A 23,765-nucleotide genomic window follows, 5' to 3' on the forward strand; every position below is an offset into this window, starting at 1 on the left:
GCTTTGGTTAGAGTTAATCATTATCCTTATTTTGCCTCACAACACAATTTCAATTTGCAAAGGAAGAACCGGTTGTAATAAATACTTGACATTTAGAAATTGCTTTAGCTCAACTGAATGACCAATTGTACAGACAAAATGGACTTGTGGTTTTGCAGATATCACGTGATTGAAGTTGAGGAAATGAACTACATGGCTTTCAACAGTACCTTACATCTTATCAAAGACAAGACTTTTACATATGATGCGGATTTTTGTCAAATTCAGTCCGTACATTAAAGGGTTGAAGAGCGGTTGGCAAGTGAGAAAGTATAAAGATAAAAAGATGCGCAACATAATGGGTGCTCTGTTCATATCAAATCTGCCCTGCGCAATTTCAAAGAAACACCCAAAGGAGAAGTTGAGCAGGGAAGCGAGGTGAGGTGTGCAGGTACTGACAGCTTTCTGTCTGGTCTGCTTAGAACCAGAGAAACAAACTCTGAGAATCCTCATGTATGTGTAAAAGATTAGTATTGCAAGACCAAATAATACAATGAAAGTGTACATGAGTCCATAGATGTTGTTGACTGTTGTGTCATAACAGGCCAGTTTCACAACAGAATAGTTGTCACAGAACAATCTGTCAATAATGTTCCCACACAGCTGTAAAGATGCACTCAAAAATATCACAATGACTATATGAAGAACAGGGATAAACCACGTTACAGCAATAAGCATAGTCACCTTATTAAATGCCATACGAGTGTTATATTGTAGAGGATAACATATCGCAAGATATCTGTCATAAGACATGACAGCTAAGTTATAAAACTGTACATTTGCATAAGTGTACAAACAGAAAATCTGCAGGAAACAAGATGAAAAAGAAACCGTGTGAATGTCAGAGAGGATCTGAACCAGAAGGAATGGAAACAACCCTGCACTACCAAACAGTTCACTTACAAACAGGCTGCAGAGAAACAGGTACATAGGTTCATGTAAGCTTCTGTTCATGCAGATAACCACAATGAGCAACACGTTGGTGCAAACTATAACAACATAAAAACACATAATAATCATGAACCATAAGTATTTAGACAGCCCAAGATCAAAGTAGGCACCAAAAGTGAAATATGAAACCTGTGTGGAGTTTATCGTCATCATCGCTTTGGTTCACAATATAATAATTCAAGTTTGCACAGGATAAACAATTCACATGTTTAAATGTTCTAGATTTGCTGAAATGAAACTAGTTTACATGTTAAATTTACACTTTTTCTAAACACTTCATAAACACACAGTAGTCAGCCTGAAAACAGTAAAGACTTCAATTCTCACAAAGACACGTGTGACAGGTTTTACAAAGGTATCATTTACCTCTTTTAAATGGAATACAATTATAACTGACCGAACAGGGACGTTGTGTGAATCCTAACATTCATCTGCTGTCTAGTCATGACTGCTTTGGAAGTGAGATGAAGCTCTGCCTCTGCTTCTTTAAACCCTTCAGGGCAGATGATGTGGCGTCATTACCACAGGAGACATCGAACTGATGTCACCCAACTGACTCGTCCTTCCTGATTAGTAGTTTTAGTCATCGATCAATTTAGTCATCGCTCAATTTATAGTTGATCGATGTTTTAGTTTTCGTCATCGATCAATTTATTCATCATGCGTCTGTTTGTGAAGTAATAGGTGCAGTGGCAGCTGGTGCCATTTTTATTTGGTAGGGCCATCTAATCAATTTCAGCAAACATCCCTGTATGATTACTACTACTTTGCAGTTAAATATTTAACATTTATTCCAACACTTTGACATAAGGACATCTTATTAATACAATTCAGTATATTAATATATATATATATATATATATATATATATATATATATATATATATATATATATATATATATATATACACTACCATTCAACAGTTTGGGGACACCCAGACAAATCTTCAGTTTCTTCTTAATTTCTCTCATGGAATAATCTTCATCTCTAAGAACAAGAACAGACTGGCGAGTTTCACATGAAAGTTCTCTTTTTCTGGTCATTCTGAGAGTATAATGAACCCACACATGTGATGCTCCAGATACTCAACTAGCTCAAAGGAAGGCCAGTGTTATAGCTTCTCACCAGCATAACTGTTGGAGAGGTTCGTCCTTGTCTATCTCCACCCCCTGGTGAGCTCATCCCTGGACCCACTTCAGTCCGCCTACCAGTCTGGCATCGGGGCGTGTATGTGCGGATACAGGAGTGTGAATCAGTAAAAGTTGTGCTAACATAATTGCACAAAGGTTTTCTAATCATCCATTAGTCTTCTATGCAATGAGCAAACACAATGTACCATTAGAACACTGAGTGATAGTTGCTGGAAATGGGCCTCTATACACCTATGTAGATATTTCATTAAAAACCAGATGTTTCCACCTAGAATAGTCATTTACCACATTAACAATGTAGTGTATTACTGATTTATGTTATCTTCATTGAAAAAAACACTGCTTTTCTTTGAAAAATAAGGACATTTCTAAGTGACCCCAAACTTTTGAACGGTAGTGTATGTATATATATATATATATATATATATATATATATATATATATATATATATATATATATATATATATATATATATATATATATATATACGTATATGTATATATATATATATATACACTACTGTTCATGTTGCATACCCCTCCGAAAGATAGGTTGCGAGTCGCCTTTTTCTCGATTTTACATAATTTCTTAAATTCACCTTTTTAAAGTTACTTGCATATGATATATACCCATGTTTTTTACATCTAAAATTGCAGAACAATCTCAGCTCTCTATATAATGAGGCACCATTGACATAAGACACAAGTGTAAAGTGATCATATGGCCCTAAAGCTGAAAAAGTGACACTTGATTTTTGAAATTTTGTGAAAACATAACTTTACTCATGTGGACGAACTGTTTTGGTGCTAGACATTGTTTTACCAAAGGTCTTAGGTTCGCCTCCACCCAAACAGAAGGGGATCCCAGATGCGCTCTGAGAACATGGACTCTGCACTAAATACATGACACGGCGGTATGATAGGGAATGTTACTCCACCCCCTACTCCTCTTGTCGACTCCACGCTCCAAAATAGGACTGGTACACCTTCTTTTATTTCCACCATCATTTCCTACCACAGATCCACTGCATCCGTTGACAGCTCTGCTCCTCTCTTCACCCGAGTGTCCAAGACATACGGCCGCAGATCAGATGATACGACTACAAAGTCGATCATTGATCTCCGGCCTCAGGTGTTCTGGTATCAGATACACTTATGAGCCACCTTATGCTCGAACATGGTGGTTGTCATGCACAAACCGTGACTAGCACAGAAACCCAATAGCGAGACACCACTTGGGTTCAGATCGGGCAAGCCGTTCCTCCCAATCACCCCCTCCAGGTTTCTGTCATTGCCCACGTGAGCGTTGAAGTCTCCCAGGAGAACTATGGAGTCGGCAGGCGGCGCCATTTCCTGGACCCTCCCACCGACTCCAAGAAGGCCGGATGCTCTGAACTGCTGTTCGGTGCATAAGCACAAAAACAGTCAGAGCCTTACTCCCCGCAACCCGCAGGCGCAGGGAGGCGACCCTCTCGTTGTCTGGGGAAAACTCCCGCCCGGCGCCTCTCACCCTAGGCAACTCCAGAAAAGGACAAAGTCCAACCTCTCTCCAGGAGCTTGGTTCCAGAGCCAGTGCTGTGCGTGGAGGAGAGCCCAACTATATTCAATTCAGTTTATTTTGTATAGCCCAAAATCTAGTGAAGGAGGTTGTGTAATAAACGGTTGTTTGGCTCACCTATATAATGCTGGTAACCAGACACTTTGATATGGGGTATGCAAGTCTTTCTCTAATGGACAAAACCCAAAAATCTATTGGGCAAAGGTTTTGGGTTTTTTCCAGCCCAGTAGAGCGTTATTTCTGGTTGCAGATTTAATACGCTTCTAGCTTAATTATGAGTGAAGGCACTCAGCGTCTGCCATAAGAAACAATTGTTAAAGAGAATTTAACATTATATTTAATTTAGGAAAAATATTAATTATTAATTTTGGAAAAATAGGGACATTTTAAAATGTGATATTAATCAATTAAGTCTCTATTTAGGGGTTGCTACTGAGTTATTGCCATGGTGTACAGTGACCTATTCGTGAATGTACACACAAATGAAATGATCAAGTTCTTTAGAAATTAAATATTTATTGGATTAACTACATAACTGAGCTACTAAACAGGAAATATATTAATTAACAATAAAATGAATGTAGCGAAGTCTACTGTGTACGGTTCTGAATGCTCATTGTCTGTAACATGGATTTGTTTGAAGATAAGTCTATATTATAAATTTGTGAATAAGGGCAGCTTGTTATGTCAAATGATTCACACCATGCTGAAGTCTGTGTTTTTACTACGATGCAGACCCAATTATATTTCATTATACAACATTTTCGATGTATCAACTTGAATGGATAATTGTTTTATAGTCGCATCGTAGTCCTCTGAATAGAAAGCTGCCTTGAGATTCCATGCCATTAGCGAAGGCAGGATTCACGGGTCGCCAGTTTATCTCAGGTCTCATACAGAGACAGACAACCATACACTCTCACCTATGGGCAGTTCAGAGTCTCCAGTTAACCTGAGCTGCATGTTATAGACTGTGAGTGGAAGCCAGAGAACACATGCTATTACAGGTGCTGGTCATATAATTAGAATATCGTCAAAAAGTGAAACTTGTCTATTATATTCATTCATTTCACACAGACTGGTACATTTTAAATGTTTATTTCTTTTAATTTTGATGATTATAACTGACAACTAAGGAAAATCCCAAATTCAGTACCTCAGAAAATTAGAATATTACTTAAGACCAGTACAAAGAAAGGATTTTTAGAAATCTTGGCCAACTGAAAAGTATGAACATGGAATGTATGAGCATGTACAGCACTCAATACTTAGCTGGGGCTCCTTTTGCCTGAATTACTGCAGCAATGCGGCGTGGCATGAAGTCAACCAGTCTGTGGCACTGCTCAGGTGTTATGAGACCAGGTTGCTCTTGTAGTGGCCTTCAGCTCTTCTGGCATTTCGCATCATCCTCTTCACAATACCCCATAGATGTTCTATGGGGTTAAGGTCAGGCGAGTTTGCTGGCCAATTAAGAACAGGGATATCATGGTCCTTAAACCAGGAACTGGTTGCTTTGGCACTGTGTGCAGGTGCCAAGTTCTGTTGGAAAATGAAATCTGCATCTCCATAAAGTTTTATCCAAAGCGACTTATCTGGCGACGCAGATGGCTGCCTCGGAGTATTGGTGCGTATTGTATTGTGTTGTTTTTATTGTAAATTCAGTTTTCTGCTGTGATGCCCAGAGTTTTTTCACCATATATGAGGTCATAAACATCATGGAGACAACTCCAGAAGATGTACTCCCTACTTTTCTTTTAACTTCCATGGAATTACTTGACATTTAGTCAAAAGGTGCGCTCAACTTTACTGATGCAGTGAAACGCCGTTCCGGTGTGCTTAAGCGTCTCCGCCTACAAGGATTTGACACCATTACCGGGAAAATGTCTTTCCAACGTGCACATACTTTGCAACAAATTGGACAGCTACTAATGGGGGAAAACAGAGTCTGCCTACGGGTGGGAGATTGACCACATGGGGCAGGAATAAAAAACGTAGAGCTCCATGCTCTGTGTGACTCCCCGACCCACGCTGTGGTGTCCTTCCGCTTCCTGAACTCCACCATAACCCAGGACCTCAAGTGGGAGCCGAACATCATCACCAAGAGGCTCAGCAGAGGATGTTCTTCCTAAGGCAACTGAAGAAGTTCAACCTGCCAAATACCATGATGGTGCACTTCTACACTGCCATCATTGAGTCCATCCTCTACTCCTCCATCTTTGAGTCCATTCTCTGCTCTTCCATCATTGAGTCCCTTAACCAGATGAGGAAGGAACTGAGGAGGATCAAGGTGAGAAAGGCCACGGGTCCAGACGGCATCAGCTCAAGGCTCCTCAAATCCTGCGCAGGCCAGCTGTGCGGGATAGCGGAGCACGTCTTCAACTTGAGCTTGAGGCTGGGGAAAGTACCAGAGCTATGGAAGACGTCCTGTGTGGTACCAGTACCAAAGACCCCGCGGCCCAAAGACCTCAACAGCTTCAGGCCGCTGGCGTTAACATCCCACCTGATGAAGACCTTGAAGAGGTTGGTCCTTGTCCATCTCCGCCCCCTGGTGAGCTCATCCCTGGACCCACTTCAGTCCGCCTACCAGTCTGGCATCGGGGCGTGTATGTGCGGATACGGGAGTGTGAATCAGACCAGGTGTCCTGCAGCACAGGAACGTATTATTAGGCTGCTCCGGTAAATCCCTTGGATCTCTCCAATTGATCCAGAATGCTGCAGCTCGTGTACTAACGAGGACGCGGAAGAGAGATCACATTACTCCTGTACTAGCTGCTCTCCACTGGCTTCCTGTAAGATTGAGAATCGTATTTAAAATCCTTCTCCTTACCTACAAAGCCTTAACTGGTGATGCACCATCATATCTTAAGGAGCTTATAGTGCCATATTACCCCACGAGAGCATTACGCTCACTGAATGCAGGGTTACTTGTGGTTCCCAGAGTGTTAAAAAGTAGGTTGGGGGCTAGAGCTTTCAGTTATCAAGATCCTCTTCTGTGGAATCAGCTTCCACTTTCAGTCCGGGGGGCAGACGGTCACCTCATTTAAGAGTAGACTTAAGACTTTCCTCTTTGATGGCGCTTATAGTTAGGGCTGTTTCAGGCTTATAGTTAGGGCTGTTTCAGGCTTATAGTTAGGGCTGTTTCAGGCTTATAGTTAGGGCTGTTTCAGGCTTATAGTTAGGGCTGGCTCAGGTTTACCTGGTCCAGCCCCTAGATATGCTGCTATAGGCCTAGACTGCTGGGGGACATCTTAGAATACACTGAGCTCCTCCTTTCCTTCTCTTCCTCTTTCGCTCCTCCTCTTCACCTCTTCTTTCTCTCCTTCTGGATAAATGATTGTCTCTTCAATGCATATTACTAACTCTACTTTCTTTTTCCATGGATTCGTGGCTGCCTGGAACCAGGACCTGCTGATACAACCATGGCCCTGCTGATGCAACTGGCCTGGAGCCGTCCTGTCAGCTGCCATGGCCCTGCTTTCTCCTCCCACTGCCCCTGGGATGCCCCTCCTCTCTACCTCCTTCTGCTTAATGGATCGAGGCTATCTGGATCATGGACCATGCATACTACTCATTATATGAATAATGTCTGTCATATTCATGTAATGTGCTGTAACTCTGTTACGTTATTCATTCTTGCCACATGACAACTATTGCTTCTGTCCATCCAGGGAGAGGGATCCTCCTCTGTTGCTCTCCCTCAGGTTTCTTCCCCTTTTTTTCCCTGTGAAAGGGTTTTTACTATCTTTATTTGGGGAGTTTTTCCTGATCCGATGTGAGGTCCCGGGACAGGGATGTCATGTGTACAGATTGTAAAGCCCTCCGAGGCAAACTTGTATTTGTGATGTTGGGCTATACAAAATAAACTGAATTGAATTGAGGAACCCCACAAGGAACCGTTCTGGCTCCATTCCTCTTCTCCATTTACACCTCGGACTTTAAACACAACTCTGCTAACTGCCACCTGCAAAAGTTCTCTGACGAGTCTGCAATCGTCGGCCTCATCTCCGCCGATGATGACAGGGAATACAGGGAACTAAATAAGGACTTTATATGATGGTGCCAGTGGAACACATCAACATCAACTCTAGTAAGACCAAGGAGCTGGTGGTGGACTTCCACCGGGGTAAACGCTCTCCTCCAGTACCAGTTAACATACAGGGACTGGACATTGAGATTAAATCGTAGTACCTGGATGTTCACTTGAAAAATGAACTGGACTGGACTGACTGTTATTTGGAGTGCAAGGACCTCCTGAAGACTTTCTTTGAGTCTGTGTTGGCATCAGCCATCTTTTATGGAATGGTCTTCTGTAGCAGCAGCATCACTGCAGCTGACAGAAAGAGACTGAACAAACTGGTAAGGAAGGCCAGCAGTGTGCTGGGTGTCCACTGGATACTGTGGAGGAGGTGGGAGACAGGAGGATGATGCTAAGCTATCACCTGGTGGAGGTGGTGGGAGACAGGAGGATGATTGGCTGCAATCTGCCCTCCAAGACTTGTTCGCTTCCAGGACCCTGAAGCGGGGAAAACAGATTATAGCTGACCCCTCTCACCCTGGACACAAACTGTCCGAGTCCCTTGCCTCTTGCAGGAGGCTGCGGTCCATCAGGACCAAGACCTCACGCCACAAGAACAGTTTTTTCGCGTCTGCAGTTGGGTTCATCAGCAAAGACCAGGACCCCCACTAACTCACTCTGACTCCTACATCCTCAGGACAATGAATTAACTACAGTTACACACCTTTGCACATTATCTCTATATACACTAGACACTTTAATAATATACTCTTTTACATCATAACATTTAAGACTAAAGCTACATATTCTGTTTATTTAACATCATAAAAGGTCAAATATACTATCAAATGAAATGTAATGTAACTTATGCACCACATTGTAATTAAATTAAAGTATATATGAACAGTTCAATATCACAAAGACCAAATTCATATGAATTAATTCAAAGGCCAAATGAAAATGATTTTACAAACGTAAGTTACCAGCGGCTACATAACATCTACCAAAAGAGAAAGGACGAAGAGTTGTCATGCCACTTAAATATGTTATATTTATTGATTGTCTCTGTATAAGTACATGTGTGTATTGCTCTGTGTAAACATTTAGGTGAAACAATTTGTCTCTAGATTCATAAATATTCTGAAGCATTTGGAAAAAGAAAACATTAAAATCACCATTATGAAAAATGCCACAATGGTTCCACTCAGTTGAATGCATTTAATCAGCATGCTTTAAAAAAGGAAATCATGATGACACTTGAGTTATTTCATCTACATCGTATCTTTGCGACAAGTCAACATTTTATAACAAAAGACACGTTTACATGTATTCCGTATTTTGGACATTTGCAATCCAAACATGATGGGATTCAAAAGTGGCTGAATGATGAGAAAATACAGTGAGAGGATGATCCGCAGCAGTCTGGGTACACTGGTCATATCAAATCTACTCTGAATGATTTCAAAGCAGCAGCCAAAAGAAAAGTTGAGCAGGGAAGCGAGGTGAGGTGTGCAGGTACTGACCGCTTTCTGTCGGGTCTGTTTACAACCAGAGAAACAAACGCTAAGAATCTTCAAGTACGAGAAAATGATTGGAAGCAGAGGGACTAAAATGGTGAGAACAGTACCAAAAAGTCCATAAATGTTATTCACCCGAGTGTCAGAACACGCCAACTTAACAACATGGTAGTTATGACAAATAACACTGTTTATGGTGTTTCCACAAAATGTCAAACGGATGTTTAAGGATAAAGTAATTAAGAATTTCACAAAAGAATAAAACCATATTACAGCAATAAAGATAACCGCTTTGTTAAATGTCATACGTGTGTTATATTGCAGAGGATAACAGATAGCAAGATATCTGTCATAAGACATAACGGCTAAGTTTAAAAACTCTACATGTACATAAGTGTACAAGCAGAATATCTGCAGGAAACACAGTGGAGCAGAAACCGTGTGAATGTCAGAGAGGATCTGAACCAGAAGGAATGGAAACAACCCTGTACTACCATACAGTTCATTCACAAACAGGCTGCAGAGAAACAGGTACATAGGTTCATGTAAGCTTCTGTTCATGCAGATAACCACAATGAGAGATATGTTGACAATAAATATAACAGTGCATAACATTGCAGTTAACATAAAATACAAGTACTTTAAATTTCCAACATGCACATAAGCTCCAAGAATGAAGTAAGATAAAGTTGAGTTTACCATCATTCTAGTTCAAGATGACTAAACTAATGGTATCAAGCTTCACTTCTCTTTTATCAAACCAAACTGCATCATTGGATTTAGTTAAAATCATTGTTATAAATAACACAGGCACTGTACAAACACTGAAAACACTGCTTCACTGTTTAGTTGAAAAGGATCAAGACAAAAGAAGAACTCACGAGCAGCAATACTTACAATTTACTCCCCAGCCTAAATGAATACACAAATACACTTAAAATAGATTTCTTCAATGACACAAAGCATTCATTCTACACACAGATAAATGTGTGTAACCTGCTGATGAGCAGACTGCCAATGTGAGGCTGCTTAGATATCTGCTGTTTATACCTCTGCATGTGAAGGAAGAGCATCAACACCAGACCCACCTCCTTAGATTTATAGAGCAACGTGTTTACAGCAGTGGTTAAAGGAGAGATATAGAGCAACATGTGTATCTCGGTGGTTAAAAGAGAGATATAGAGCAACATGTTTATCTCAGTGGTTAAAGGAGAGATGTAGAGCAACATGTTTACATCAGTGGTTAAAGGGGAGATATAGAGCAACATGTTATCTCAGTGGTTAAAGGGGAGATATAGAGCAACATGTTATCTCTGTGGTTAAAGGAGAGATGTAGAGCAACATGTGTATCTCAGTGGTTAAAGGAGAGATGTAGAGCAACATGTGTATCTCAGTGGTTAAAGGGGCGATATAGAGCAACATGTGTGTCTCAGTGGTTAAAGGGGCGATATAGAGCAACATGTTATCTCAGTGGTTAAAGGAGAGATGTAGAGCAACATGTTTATCTCAGTGGTTAAAGGGGCGATATAGAGCAACATGTTATCTCAGTGGTTAAAGGGGTGATGTAGAGCAACATGTTTACATCAGTGGTTAAAGGGGTGATATAGAGCAACATGTTTATCTCAGTAGTTAAAAGAGAGATATAGAGCAACATGTTTATCTCAGTGGTTAAAGGAGAGATGTAGAGCAACATGTTCACATCAGTGGTTAAAGGGGTGATATAGAGCAACATGTTTATCTCAGTAGTTAAAAGAGAGATATAGAGCAACATGTTTATCTCAGTGGTTAAAGGAGAGATGTAGAGCAGCATGTTTACATCAGTGGTTAAAGGGGAGATATAGAGCAACATGTTATCTCAGTGGTTAAAGGAGAGATATAGAGCAGCATGTGTATCTCAGTGGTTAAAGGAGCGATTTAGAGCAATGTGTTTACATCAGTAGTTAAAGGAGAGATATAGAGCAACGTGTTTACATCAGTGGTTAAAGGAGAGATATAGAGCAACATGTTTATCTCAGTAGTTAAAGGAGAGATTTAGAGCAACGTGTTATCTCAGTGGTTAAAGGAGAGATATAGAACAACATGTTTACATCAGTGGTTAAAGGAGAGATATAGAGCAACGTGTTTACATCAGTGGTTTAAGGAGAGATATAGAGCAACGTGTTTACATCAGTGGCTAAAGGAGAGATACAGAGCAACGTGTTTACATCAGTGGTTAAAGGAGAGATATAGAGCAACATGTTTATCTCAGTGGTTAAAGGGGAGATATAGAGCAACGTGTTTACATCAGTGTTTAAAGGAGAGATATAGAGCAACATGTTTAACAAGCAAACGTTTTATCCGACCCTCCTCCTCCTCCTGTTGGCACTGGGTTCTTCTTTGTGGGCAAGAAGGACCACACGCTACGCCCCTGCATAGATTACCGTGGTCTTAATGAGATCACCATTAAGAACAAATACCCTCTCCCTCTCATTGACCCTGCCTTTGAGCCCCTCCTCGAGGCCACTGTGTTCTCCAAACTGGGCCTTCGCAATGCCTCCCACCTTATTCGGATCCAGAAGGGAGACGAATGGAAAACCGCCTTCAACACCCCCCTGGGCCATTTTGAGTACCTCGTCATGCCTTTCAGCCTCACCAATGCCCCTGCAGTTTTCCAAACCTTAATCAATGATGTCCTCCGTGACATGCTCAACCGTTTCATCTTTGTATACCTGGACGATATCCTCATCTTCTCCCAGAACATGGATGAACACACCCAACACGTCAGGCTTGTGTTGTGCCGGCTACTGGAGAACAAGCTTTTTGTCAAGGCTGAGAAATGTGTGTTTCATGTGACGACCAGTCAGATTCCTTGGCTTCATCATCCAACAGGGCCAGGTGAAGGCAGATCCAGCAAAGGTTCAGGCAGTGGTGGAGTGGCCCACGCCCACCAATCGCAAACAGCTACAGCGGTTCCTTGGGTTTGCTAATTTCTACAGACGGTTCATCCGAGGCTAAAGCAAAGTAGTATTCAACCTGCACAGTCTGTGCCCGCAGCAAGGTTTCCCACCAACCCCAGGCAGACCAGTTGCACCATTCGCCTATTCCCCGCCGCCCCTGGTCCCACATAGCAGTGGACTTCGTCACTGGTCTGCCCCCTTCGGAAGGAAACACCGCCATACTAACGGTCACTACATTCCCCTTGCCAAATTGCCTTCGACCACTGAAAATGCTAGCCTCCTGGTCCTCCATGTCGTCAAGCTCCACGGCATCCCCAAGGACATTGTGTCGGATCGAGGACCTCAGTTTTCTTCTCAGGTCTGGAAAGGCTTCTGTCAAGCCCTAGGTACTACCACCAGTCTCTCCTCTGGATACCACCCCCAGACTAACGGCCAGACGGAGCAGACAAACCAGGATTTGAAGACAGCATTACATTGCGTCACTGCTCGCCGCCCGTCCTCCTGGTCCGTACACTTGCCGTGGGTTGAGTATGCCCATAACTCCCTGACCAGCTCCGCCACAGGCATGTACCCCGTCATGGCCTCCCTGGGATACCAACCACCCCTGTTTACGGTCCAGGAGGAGGAAGTGGCGGTGTCCTCCGTTCAAGCAGGCCTTCGTAGGTGCCGGCAGATTTGGAAGGAGGTCCGGTCTGCGCTCCTCAGTTCGGTCGGCCGCACCAGGCGCCTGGCCAACCGGCGCCGAATGAATGACCCACCTAGTGCCCTCGTCAGAACGTGTGGCTCTCTTCATGGGACTTCAGAATCAGAATTCAGAATCAGAATCAGAATCAGAAACCGTTTATTGCCAGGAATGTTTGCACAAACGAGGAATTTAGTTAGGCGGAAGGTGCATACATTAGACATTAGACATTAGACGAGATAAACAACAATCAACGTCAGCAACAGTGCAATGATGTCTAAATCAGATAAGGATAAAGTGCTCAGACAACAGATAACATTAATGTAAGTGTATGTTAAAGTGACGTGTGTGTTAAAGTTAAAGTTAAGTGTATGTATTAAGTGTATTAAGTTAAGTGTATGTGGCATGTTAAAGTGACGTGTGCGTTTAAGTTAAAGTTAAAGTTAAGTGTATGTGGCATGAGTGTTTAAATATGAATTGTGCAGTGGAGTGACCGGTAAGAGGAGAGAAAGGAATAAAAATAAAAATAAATGGTCCGAAAGAATGGTCCGTGAATAGTCCTGTGGTAGAGTCAGTCAGTGGGGAACCCGGCTCTATTGATGAGCCCGACTGCCGACGGGAAGAAACTGTTAGTGTGGCGTGAGGTCTTAGTCCTGATGGACCTCAACCTCCTGCCAGAGGGGAGGGACACGAACAGGTTGTGTCCAGGGTGAGAGGGGTCAGCTGCGATCTTTCTTGCCCGCTTCAGTGTCCTGGAAGTGGACAGGACCTGGAGGGATGGCAAATTGCAGCCAATCACCCTCTCCGCCGAGCGGATGATGCGCTGCAGCCTGGCCTTGTCCTTGGCAGTGGCTGCAGCGTGCCAGACGGTGATGGAGGAGCAGAGGATGGACTCAACAATGGCAGTGTAGAACTGCACCATCATTTTCTTTGGCAGGTTGAATTTCCTCAGCTGCCTCATGAAGAACATCCTCTGCTGGGCCTTCTTTGTGATGGAGCTGATGTTCAGCTCCCACTTGAGGTCCTGGGAAATGATGGAGCCCAGGAAGCGGAAGGACTCCACAGCGTCGACGGGGGAGTCACACAGGATGAGAGGGGCGGGTGGGGCTGCATTCTTTCTGAAGTCCACAACCATCTCCACTGTCTTCAGAGCGTTGAGATCCAGGTTGTTCTGGCTGCAGCAGGTCACCAGGTGGTCAGTCTCCCACCTGTAGGCAGACTCGTCCCCACCAGAGATGAGTCCAATGAGGGTGGTGTCATCCGTGAACTTCAGGAGCTTGATGGACTGGTGACTGGAGGTGCAGCTGTTGGTGTACAGGGAGAAGAGCAGCGGGAAAGAACGCAGCCTTGGGGGGAACCGGTGCTGATGGTCCGAGAGCCTGAGACGTGTTTCCCCAGCTTTACGTGCTGCTTCCTGTCAGTCAGGAAGTCTGTGATCCACCTGCAGGTGGAGTCGGGCACCTGCAGCTGGGAGAGCTTGTCCTGCAACAGAGACGGGATGATGGTGTTAAAGGCAGAGCTGAAGTCCACGAACAGGATCCTGGCGTAGGTTCCTGGAGTCCAGATGCTGGAGGATGTGGTGGAGGGCCATGTTGACTGCATCGTCTACAGACCTGTTGGCCCTGTCGGCGAACTGCAGGGGGTCCAGGAGTGGGTCAGTCAGGGTTTTGAGGTGGGACAGGACCAGGAGTGGGTCAGTCAGGGTTTTGAGGTCGGACAGGACCAGGAGTGGGTCAGTCAGGGTTTTGAGGTGGGACAGGACCAGGAGTGGGTCAGTCAGGGTTTTGAGGTGGGACAGGACCAGGCGCTCAAAGGACTTCATGACCACAGAGGTCAGGGCGACGGGCCTGTAGTCATTGAGTCCTGTGATCCTGGTTTCTTGGGGACGGGGATGATGGTGGAGGCCTTGAAGCAGCTGGAACGTGACATGTCTCCAGGGAGGTGTTGAAGATGCCTGTGAACACCGGAGACAGCTGATCAGCGCAGTGCTTCAGGGTGGAGGGGGAGACAGAGTCCGGGCCCGCTGCTTTGCGGGGGTTTTGTTTTTTAAACAGTCTGTTAACATCCCTCTCCAGAATAGTGAGGGTCATCACTGGGGAGGGCGGTGATAGAGAGGTGTGAGCCGCTGATGGACTGGGGGAGGGTGGGCTGATGGTTTGTTGCTGGCTGATGGGCCTGTGGGGGATGGCGTCAGGACTGCTCCATTGTCTATTGAAGCGACAGTAGAACTTGTTCAGCTCGTCTGCCAGGCGGAGGTCGTTCATGGCGTGGGGGGTTTTCGGCTTGTAGCTAGTGATCTGCCTGAGCCCTCTCCAGACAGAAGCAGAGCCACTTGCTGATAGCTGTTACTTACCCCTTCAAGTCAAGTCCTGCAGACTGGGACCCCGCTTCATTAGACCACATGAGGTGGATAGGATCATCAATCCCTCTGCGGTCCGGCTCAAACTCCCGTCCTCATTAAAGGTGCACCCAACCTTCCATGTCTCCCTACTCAAACCGGTGTCCTCCAGTCCCCTGTCCACTGCATTTTCTGTGTGATTGTTATCTGCTTTTTACTTTGACTCGATAAGGCATCCCGTTCATAAGTTCCATTTATAGTCATCCGCATTCATCTATTTGCAAAGAAATGTTCAGGCGGAAATAAAAAACGCCTAGTGTGTTCAAACTTATATAACTCAGTGTCAGCAACACTTAAAGTGATTCTGACTATTGACGGGGAAAGCTTCAGAGTGTTACCTTTAAAAAAAACAAAACCATGGATTTACTCCAAAAGGTTCAAGTACAGCTTGCAATTTACTTTGGGTATGCCTTGATAGGCGTTTTAGGAACATTTTACAGCAACACTAAGAGGTTTAATGCATGATAAAATCATTGTCAGTGTTAATGGATTGCTGCGTTAAGGCATGTATAACGCATTAACGTGCACAGCCCTAATATATATATATACATATATAGCAATATATGTACATATACATACATATAGCCATATATGTAGCTTAAAAACAGACGCCTCAAAGTTCAACTAGCAGTCGAAACCATTGCAAAGGTCCCTTACAGCAGCGGTTGAGACCGGATTATCAACTAATCGAGCCGCTCTAATCAACTCCCAAGGGACGCTGAAAACTCTGAGACTTAAGAAATACAAAACTTGCATTGACCTCTGCAACTATGTTGGAGACCATGTTCCCCACTACCAGAGATATGCAAGGCTGGTGTGTAAGCACGATTATAGAAGATAGTCATATATGTATATATTCATATTTATATATATATATATATATGTATGTAGAGTATGTGTGTGTGTGTGTGTATATATATATATATATATATATATATATATATATATATATATATATATATATATATATATATATATATATATATACACACATATATTTATTTATTTCACATACATTAACTACATTCCTGTTTTTTCCATGTCAAATTACTATAAATTTGTCTACTACAAATTGATTTCACTTTAGATTTAATAGGTTTATAAATTGAACTATCCACATATTTCAACTTTTGTGCTATTTAAAATGTAGATTATAATTTTCTTCTCTTTAGGAGCATTGTACATATGATGATAAATAAAGAGGTGAGTCGTTGTTCTGTCGCAGCCTGGTGTCCTGTGTGTGTGATTAAATAAAAAGCATCAGTGCACAATGAGTCTGTAAAAGCTGTGTATCAGGTGCACAATTGAAGGTGCATGAGAGTGTTTAACTCCAGATATGTTGTACTAGTTTCACCTTCAGCCAGAATGAATGGATCAGGAAGTATGTACACGTGTAGTTGTTGTTCCTGAGTTTTATAAATGAGCTGATGATATACATGATGGAGAGTTACTAGTGAGTTAGTCACTGGGCTCATGGTTTGTGTTATCAATTTAACAATATAAGAAATGCAATAAAACACTCAACACTTCCCACTGAGTCCTCTTTGAGATCATGTTTAATTTTCTATGTCTGAAAATTCACTTGTGGAATTATTTCAGTTCATCAAATCCAATAGAAATGAGCAACAACATGTTTTAACACTTTGAAACAAGATAAACATTTAATGACACTTGAGTTATTTCATCTACATCGTATCTTTGTGACGAGTCAACATTTTATAACAAAAGACACGTTTACATGTATTCCGTATTTTGGACATTTGCAATCCAAACATGATGGGATTCAAAAGTGGCTGAATGATAGCAAAATACAGTGAGAGGATGATCCGCAGCAGTCTGGGTACACTGGTCATATCAAATCTACTCTGAATGATTTCAAAGCAGCAGCCAAAAGAAAAATTGAGCAGGGAAGCGAGGTGAGGTGTGCAGGTACTGACCGCTTTCTGTCGGGTCTGTTTACAACCAGAGAAACACACTTTGAAAATTTCCATGTAAGAGAAAATGATTGGAAGCAGAGGGACTAAAATAGAGAGAACAGTACCAAAAAGTCCATAAATGTTATTCACCCGAGTGTCTGAACACGCCAACTTAACAACAAGGTAGTTATGACAAATTACACTGTTTATGACGTTTCCACAAAATGTCAAACGGATGTTTAAGGATAAAGTAATTAAGAATTTCACAAAAGAATAAAACCATATTACAGCAATAAAGATAACAGCTTTGTTAAATGTCATAAGTGTGTTATATTGCAGAGGACAATAGATAGCAAGATATCTGTCATAAGACATAACGGCTAAATTACAAATCTCTATATTTACATAAGTGTACACACAGAATATCTGTAGGAAACAAAGTGGAGCAGAAACCGTGTGAATGTCAGAGAGGATCTGAACCAGAAGGAATGGAAACAACCCTGTACTACCATACAGTTCATTCACAAACAGGCTGCAGAGAAACAGGTACATAGGTTCATGTAAGCTTCTGTTCATGCAGATAACCACAATGAGAGATATGTTGACAATAAATATAACAATGTATAACATTGCAGTTAACATAAAATACAAGTACTTTAAACTTCCAATGTGCACATAAGATCCAAGAATGAAGTAAGATGAAGTTGATAAAGTTAAATTCAACATTCTTTTTTAAAAAGGAATACAAAATGTATCTGTAAATGAAACAGGATTACATCAAACATGATTCATAGTCACCTGTTGAGCTGCAGACTTCTGCAGCCACTTCCATCGGCTGCAGACTCTTTTATACCTTTTCAGAGGTGAAGAATCTAACAGGCAAGTCAAACTTTATTATCAGGTCTCACACCAGCCTATCAGATCACGTTCAGTCCCGTCATCAGTCTCACCTTCCTACTGTGGTCATCCCCTAGGTCCCATCCTCGTCTCCTGAGTCTGATTGTCACCCTGTTGTAGTCACCTACATCCAGTTGTTGTCCCTGACGCCAAAAACCTACCGTCATTGTCTCGTCATCACGTCATCGTATCACGTCATCGTCCCGTCATCGTCTCGTCATCGTCCCATCATCATCTCGTCATCACGTCATCGTCCCGTCATCACCTCGTCATCACGTCATCGTCCCGTCATCGTCTCGTCATCGTCCCATCATCATCTCGTCATCACGTCATCGTCCCGTCATCGTCTCGTCATCGTCCCATCATCATCTCGTCATCACGTCATCGTCCCGTCATCACCTCGTCATCACGTCATCGTCCCGTCATCGTCTCGTCATCGTCTCGTCATCGTCTCGTCATCACGTCATCGTCCCGTCATCGTCTCGTCATCGTCTCGTCATGAATGAATCAGCCAGAAAAGAGGTGTCGCATCTTGCCTGGAAAAGGGAAACCGGGTCACCCTCTGGAGCCAAAATCTGTCAGTGGAGCTCAGCCGGGCACTGCCAGAGGAATCAACATGGAGCCGCCACCTTGTGGGCCCACCACTTGTCTGGGTAGGCATTGGGGATGAGTGAATTGTGTGGGAAGTGGAGCTATACAAACTAGATATAGTTGGGCTAAGTTCCATGTACGGCGCTGGTTCTGGAACCAAACCCCTGGAGAGGGGCTGCATCTGAAGGAAAAGGCCTTCTTTATGTGACTGCAAGTAGTAGAGTGGAGGTGAATGACAGCTGTTTGTGTTGGGTGCTGGAAAGTAGGCTCCCACCGATTGTCGAACCTCAGATTCAGGATGGCCAATGTGCATTCTGTCGGGTCATTGTATAACGGGGTTATCCCTTGTCACCGATCCTATTTGTTATTTTCATGGACAGGATTTCAAGGCACAGCTGGAAGGAGAAGAGTGTCCAGTTTGGGGACCTCAGAATTGTGTCACTGCCTTTTGTATATGATGTGGTTTTGGTGGACCATTCAGAACGGGACCTTAGGCAACCACTTGAGTGTGAAGCGGTCAGAATGAGAGTCAGGACCTCCAAGTCTGAGGACATATTTCTCTGTCGGGAAATTGTGGATTGCACCCTCCGGGTTGCGAGTGATTTACTGCTGCAGGTGTTGTAGCTGACCCTCGTGGTGAAGAAGAAGCTCAGCCAGAAGGCAAAGCTCTTGAACTGCCAAAATACATGCGGCACATTAAATGTAACACCAGGGACAAAAACACACTGGACCACTGCTGACTAAAAGATGCATATCGCTCAGTCCCCCGTGCAGCTTTGGGACTCTCTGGTCTTTGCCTGGTTCATCTTCTCCTGTCCTACAGGCAGAAATTAAAATCTGCAAAGTCTGTGGTGAAGACTGTGAAGAGATGGACCAATGAGGCCAAGCTGGATCTACAGTCCTCTTTGCCTCCACTTATTGGAGTGTTTTGGGGGCTGCTGCTACAGACCTGGATGAGCTCACTGACACTGTGACATCTTATATCAGCTTGTGTGAGGACATGTTCACCTTCTGCACATACAACAACAATACACCCTGGTTCACTGCAAGACTCAGGCAGCTTCATCAGGCTAAAGAGGAGGCCTACAGAGGTGAGGACAGGATTCTGTACAAGACACACACTGATGAGGGAAATCAAGGTAGCTAAGAAGAGCTACACTGATAAGCTGGAAAACAAGTTTTCCGCCAACAACCCCTCGTCAGTTTGGAGAGTTGGAGAGGCCTGGAGGTTCTCACCAACTACAAGAGACCATCCAACCCACTGAGGACAATCACCAACTGGCCGACGACCTGAGTATGTTCTATTGCAGGTTTGATAAGCTCACTTCCACCCCGCCCAACTGCCCCATCATCAAACAATCACCTTCACACTCTGCCTCCTTCTCACCTCTCCCATCCAACCCCCTACCGGCACTGAGGATATGCGAAGAGGATGTGAGTCGGCTCTTTCACAGACAGAAAATCAGGAAGGCTCCGGGCCCAGACGGTGTCCCTCCTGCCTGAAAGTCTGTGCTGACCAGCTGGCCCCCATCTTCACGCAGATCTTCAACCGATCACTGGAGCTGTGTGAAGTCCCTTCCTGCTTCAAGCGCTCCATGATCATCCCGGTCCCCAAGAAATCCTCCATCACAGGATTAAATGACTACAGACCCGTCACCCTGACGTCTGTGGTCCTAAAATCTTTTGAGAGACTGGTGTTGGCCCATCTGAAGGACCTCACACGGCCCCTGCTTGACCCATCTGAAGGACCTCACACGGCCCCTGCTTGACCCATCTGAAGGACCTCACACGGCCCCTGCTTGACCCATCTGAAGGACCTCACACGGCCCATGCTTGACCCATCTGAAGGACCTCACACGGCCCCTGCTTGACCCATCTGAAGGACCTCACACGGCCCATGCTTGACCCATCTGAAGGACCTCACACGGCCCCTGCTTGACCCATCTGAAGGACCTCACACGGCCCCTGCTGGACCCATCTGAAGGACCTCACACGGCCCCTGCTGGACCCATCTGAAGGACCTCACAGGGCCCCTGCTGGATCCCCTGCAGTATACATACTGTGCAAAAAGGTCGGTGGATGATGCAGTCAACATGGGACTGCACCATATGCTGAAACACCTTGACTCCCCAGGGTATATGCAAGGGTTCTGTTTGTGGACTTCAGCTTGGCATTCAACACAATCATTCTGGAGGTACTTCAAAATAAATTCACCCAGCTCACTGTGCCAGCCCCCACCTGTCAGTGGATCACAAACTTCCTGACAGACAGGACGCAGCAGGTGAGGCTGGGAAAAATCACATCAAGCACCCGGACTATAAGCACAGGCGCCCCACAGACATGTGTCCTCTTCCCACTGCTCTTCTCTCTCTACACCAATGACTGCACCTCAGGGTGCTGAGTCTGTTAGACTCCTGAAGTTCGCAGAGGACACAACGGTCATCGGCCTCATCAGGAACGGTGACGAGTCTGCGTACAAACGGGAGGTTGACCGGCTGGTCCTCTGGTGTGGTGAGAACCACCTGGAGCTGAACAAGCTGTGGAGATGACAGTGGTCTTCAGGAGGAGCCCCCCAGCACTACCCCCTCACCATACACAACAGCCCTGTGTCTGCGGTGGACACCTTCAGGTTTCTTGGATCCACAATCTCCCGGGATCTGAAGTGGGCCTCCAACATCAACACCATCGGAAAAAAATGCCCAGCAGAGGCTGTACTTCCTGATCCAGCTCAGGAAGTTCAGCCTGACTCAGGAGCTGCTCCTGTTCTTTCCACTGGCCATCACTGTGATGAACAATTAATCACACTCTCCCATCTGCACTATTTTCACTACTCTGACTACAGTTGTCTTTAATGTCTTTTGTCTCTGTTGTCTTTTTTATATTCATCTTGTTTATTGTATATTATGGATGTATATACGTACAAAGAGCTACGTGAAACCAGAGTCAAATTCCATGTATGTGTAAACACACATGGCCAATAAAGCTGATTCTGATTTACCAGTCCTTCTAGGTTCCGACCCTCATGTATGGTCATGAGCTTTGGGTAGTGACCAAAAGACTGAGATCACAGACACAAGCGACAGAAGAAAGAACAATTGAAAATTCACTTGTGGAATTATTTCAGTTCATCAAATCCAATAGAAATGAGCAACAACAAGTTTTAACACTTTGAAACAAGATACACATTTAATGACACTTTAGTTATTTCATCTACATTGTATCTTTGCGACAAGTCAACATTTTATAACAAAAGACACGTTTACATGTATTCCGTATTTTGGACATTTGCAATCCAAACATGATGGGATTCAAAAGTGGCTGAATGATAGCAAAATACAGTGAGAGGATGATCCGCAGCAGTCTGGGTACACTGGTCATATCAAATCTACTCTGAATGATTTCAAAGCAGCAGCCAAAAGAAAAGTTGAGCAGGGAAGCGAGGTGAGGTGTGCAGGTACTGACCGCTTTCTGTCGGGTCTGTTTACAACCAGAGAAACAAACGCTAAGAATCTTCAAGTACGAGAAAATGATTGGAAGCAGAGGGACTAAAATAGAGAGAACAATACCAAAAAGTCCATAAATGTTATTCACCCGAGTGTCAGAACACGCCAACTTAACAACATGGTAGTTATGACAAATTACACTGTCTATGGTGTTTCCACAAAATGTCAAACGGATGTTTAAGGATAAAGTAATTAAGAATTTCACAAAAGAATAAAACCATATAACAGCAATAAAGATAACCGCTTTGTTAAATGTCATAAGTGTCTTATATTGCAGAGGACAATAGATAGCAAGATATCTGTCATAAGACATGACAGCTAAGTTTAACAATTCTACACCTCCATAAGTGTACAAGCAGAATATCTGCAGGAAACAAAGTGGAGCAGAAACCGTGTGAATGTCAGAGAGGATCTGAACCAGAAGGAATGGAAACAACCCTGTACTACCATACAGTTCATTCACAAACAGGCTGCAGAGAAACAGGTACATAGGTTCATGTAAGCTTCTGTTCATGCAGATAACCACAATGAGAGATATGTTGACAATAAATATAACAATGTATAACATTACAGTTAACATAAAATACAAGTACTTTAAATTTCCAACGTGCACATAAGCTCCAAGAATAAAGTAAGATAAAGTTGAGTTTACCATCATTCTAGTTCAAGATGACTAAACTAATGGTATCAAGCTTCACTTCTCTTTTATCAAACCAAACTGCATCATTGGATTTAGTTAAAATCATTGTTATAAATAACACAGGCACTGTACAAACACTGAAAACACTGCTTCACTGTTTAGTTGAAAAGGATCAAGACAAAAGAAGAACTCACGAGCAGCAATACTTACAATTTACTCCCCAGCCTAAATGAATACACAAATACACTTAAAATAGATTTCTTCAATGAAACAAAGCATTCATTCTACACACAGATAAATGTGTGTAACCTGCTGATGAGCAGACTGCCAATGTGAGGCTGCTTAGATATCTGCTGTTTATACCTCTGCATGTGAAGGAAGAGCATCAACACCAGACCCACCTCCTTCATGTCTGACAAGGATTACAAGAGATTACATGGAACAATCTCAGCACTCAGATGAGAGATGTAGAGCAACGTGTTTACATCAGTGGTTAAAGGAGAGATATAGAGCAACATGGAGAGATGTAGAGCAACATGCTCATCTCAGTGGTTAAAGGAGAGATATAGAGCAACATGGAGAGATGTAGAGCAACATGCTCATCTCAGTGGATAAAGGAGAGGTATAGAGCAACATGTTACATCAGTGGTTAAATGATCGATATAGAGCAACATGTTTATCTCAGTGGTTAAAGGAGAGATGTAGAGCAACATGTTTACCTCAGTGGTTAATGGACAGATATAGAGCAACGTGTTTACATCAGTGTTTAAAGGAGAGATATAGAGCAACATGTTTATCTCAGTGGTTAATGGACAGATATAGAGCAACGTGTTTACATCAGTGTTTAAAGGAGAGATATAGAGCAACATGTTTATCTCAGTGGTTAATGGACAGATATAGAGCAACGTGTTTACATCAGTGTTTAAAGGAGAGATATAGAGCAACATGTTTAACAAGCAAACGTTTTATC

The 23,765-nt window shown here is 43.4% G+C and overlaps 4 protein-coding genes across 4 annotated transcripts; all 4 read right to left on the bottom strand.

Annotated features, from left to right (window-relative positions):
• Positions 1 to 210: 210 nt before the first annotated feature.
• Positions 211 to 1,143, bottom strand: LOC306742845 (olfactory receptor 52D1-like; the record flags this gene model as incomplete). The annotated part of the gene is made up of 1 exon (XM_079225282.1): positions 211 to 1,143. The coding sequence occupies one exon, from the start codon at positions 1,141 to 1,143 to the stop codon at positions 211 to 213; it is 933 nt and encodes a 310-aa protein (XP_079081408.1).
• A 7,561-nt stretch (positions 1,144 to 8,704) lies between these two features.
• LOC306742568 (olfactory receptor 2A14-like) lies at positions 8,705 to 9,934 on the bottom strand (the record flags this gene model as incomplete). Its single annotated transcript, XM_079224958.1, has 2 exons — positions 8,705 to 8,715; positions 9,040 to 9,934. The coding sequence occupies 2 exons, from the start codon at positions 9,932 to 9,934 to the stop codon at positions 8,705 to 8,707; spliced, it is 906 nt and encodes a 301-aa protein (XP_079081084.1).
• A 6,999-nt stretch (positions 9,935 to 16,933) lies between these two features.
• LOC306742570 (olfactory receptor 10A6-like) lies at positions 16,934 to 17,890 on the bottom strand (the record flags this gene model as incomplete). The annotated part of the gene is made up of 1 exon (XM_079224961.1): positions 16,934 to 17,890. One exon carries the CDS (start codon positions 17,888 to 17,890, stop codon positions 16,934 to 16,936), a length of 957 nt encoding a protein of 318 aa, XP_079081087.1.
• Positions 17,891 to 21,672: 3,782 nt separating this feature from the next.
• On the bottom strand, positions 21,673 to 22,810 carry LOC306742571 (olfactory receptor 10A6-like; the record flags this gene model as incomplete). The annotated part of the gene is made up of 2 exons (XM_079224962.1): positions 21,673 to 21,710; positions 21,916 to 22,810. 2 exons carry the CDS (start codon positions 22,808 to 22,810, stop codon positions 21,673 to 21,675), a joined length of 933 nt encoding a protein of 310 aa, XP_079081088.1.
• Positions 22,811 to 23,765: the final 955 nt, after the last annotated feature.

Source organism: Taurulus bubalis (genome assembly GCF_910589615.1).
Source record: "Taurulus bubalis genome assembly, chromosome: 10".
Classification (NCBI taxonomy): domain Eukaryota; kingdom Metazoa; phylum Chordata; class Actinopteri; order Perciformes; family Cottidae; genus Taurulus; species Taurulus bubalis.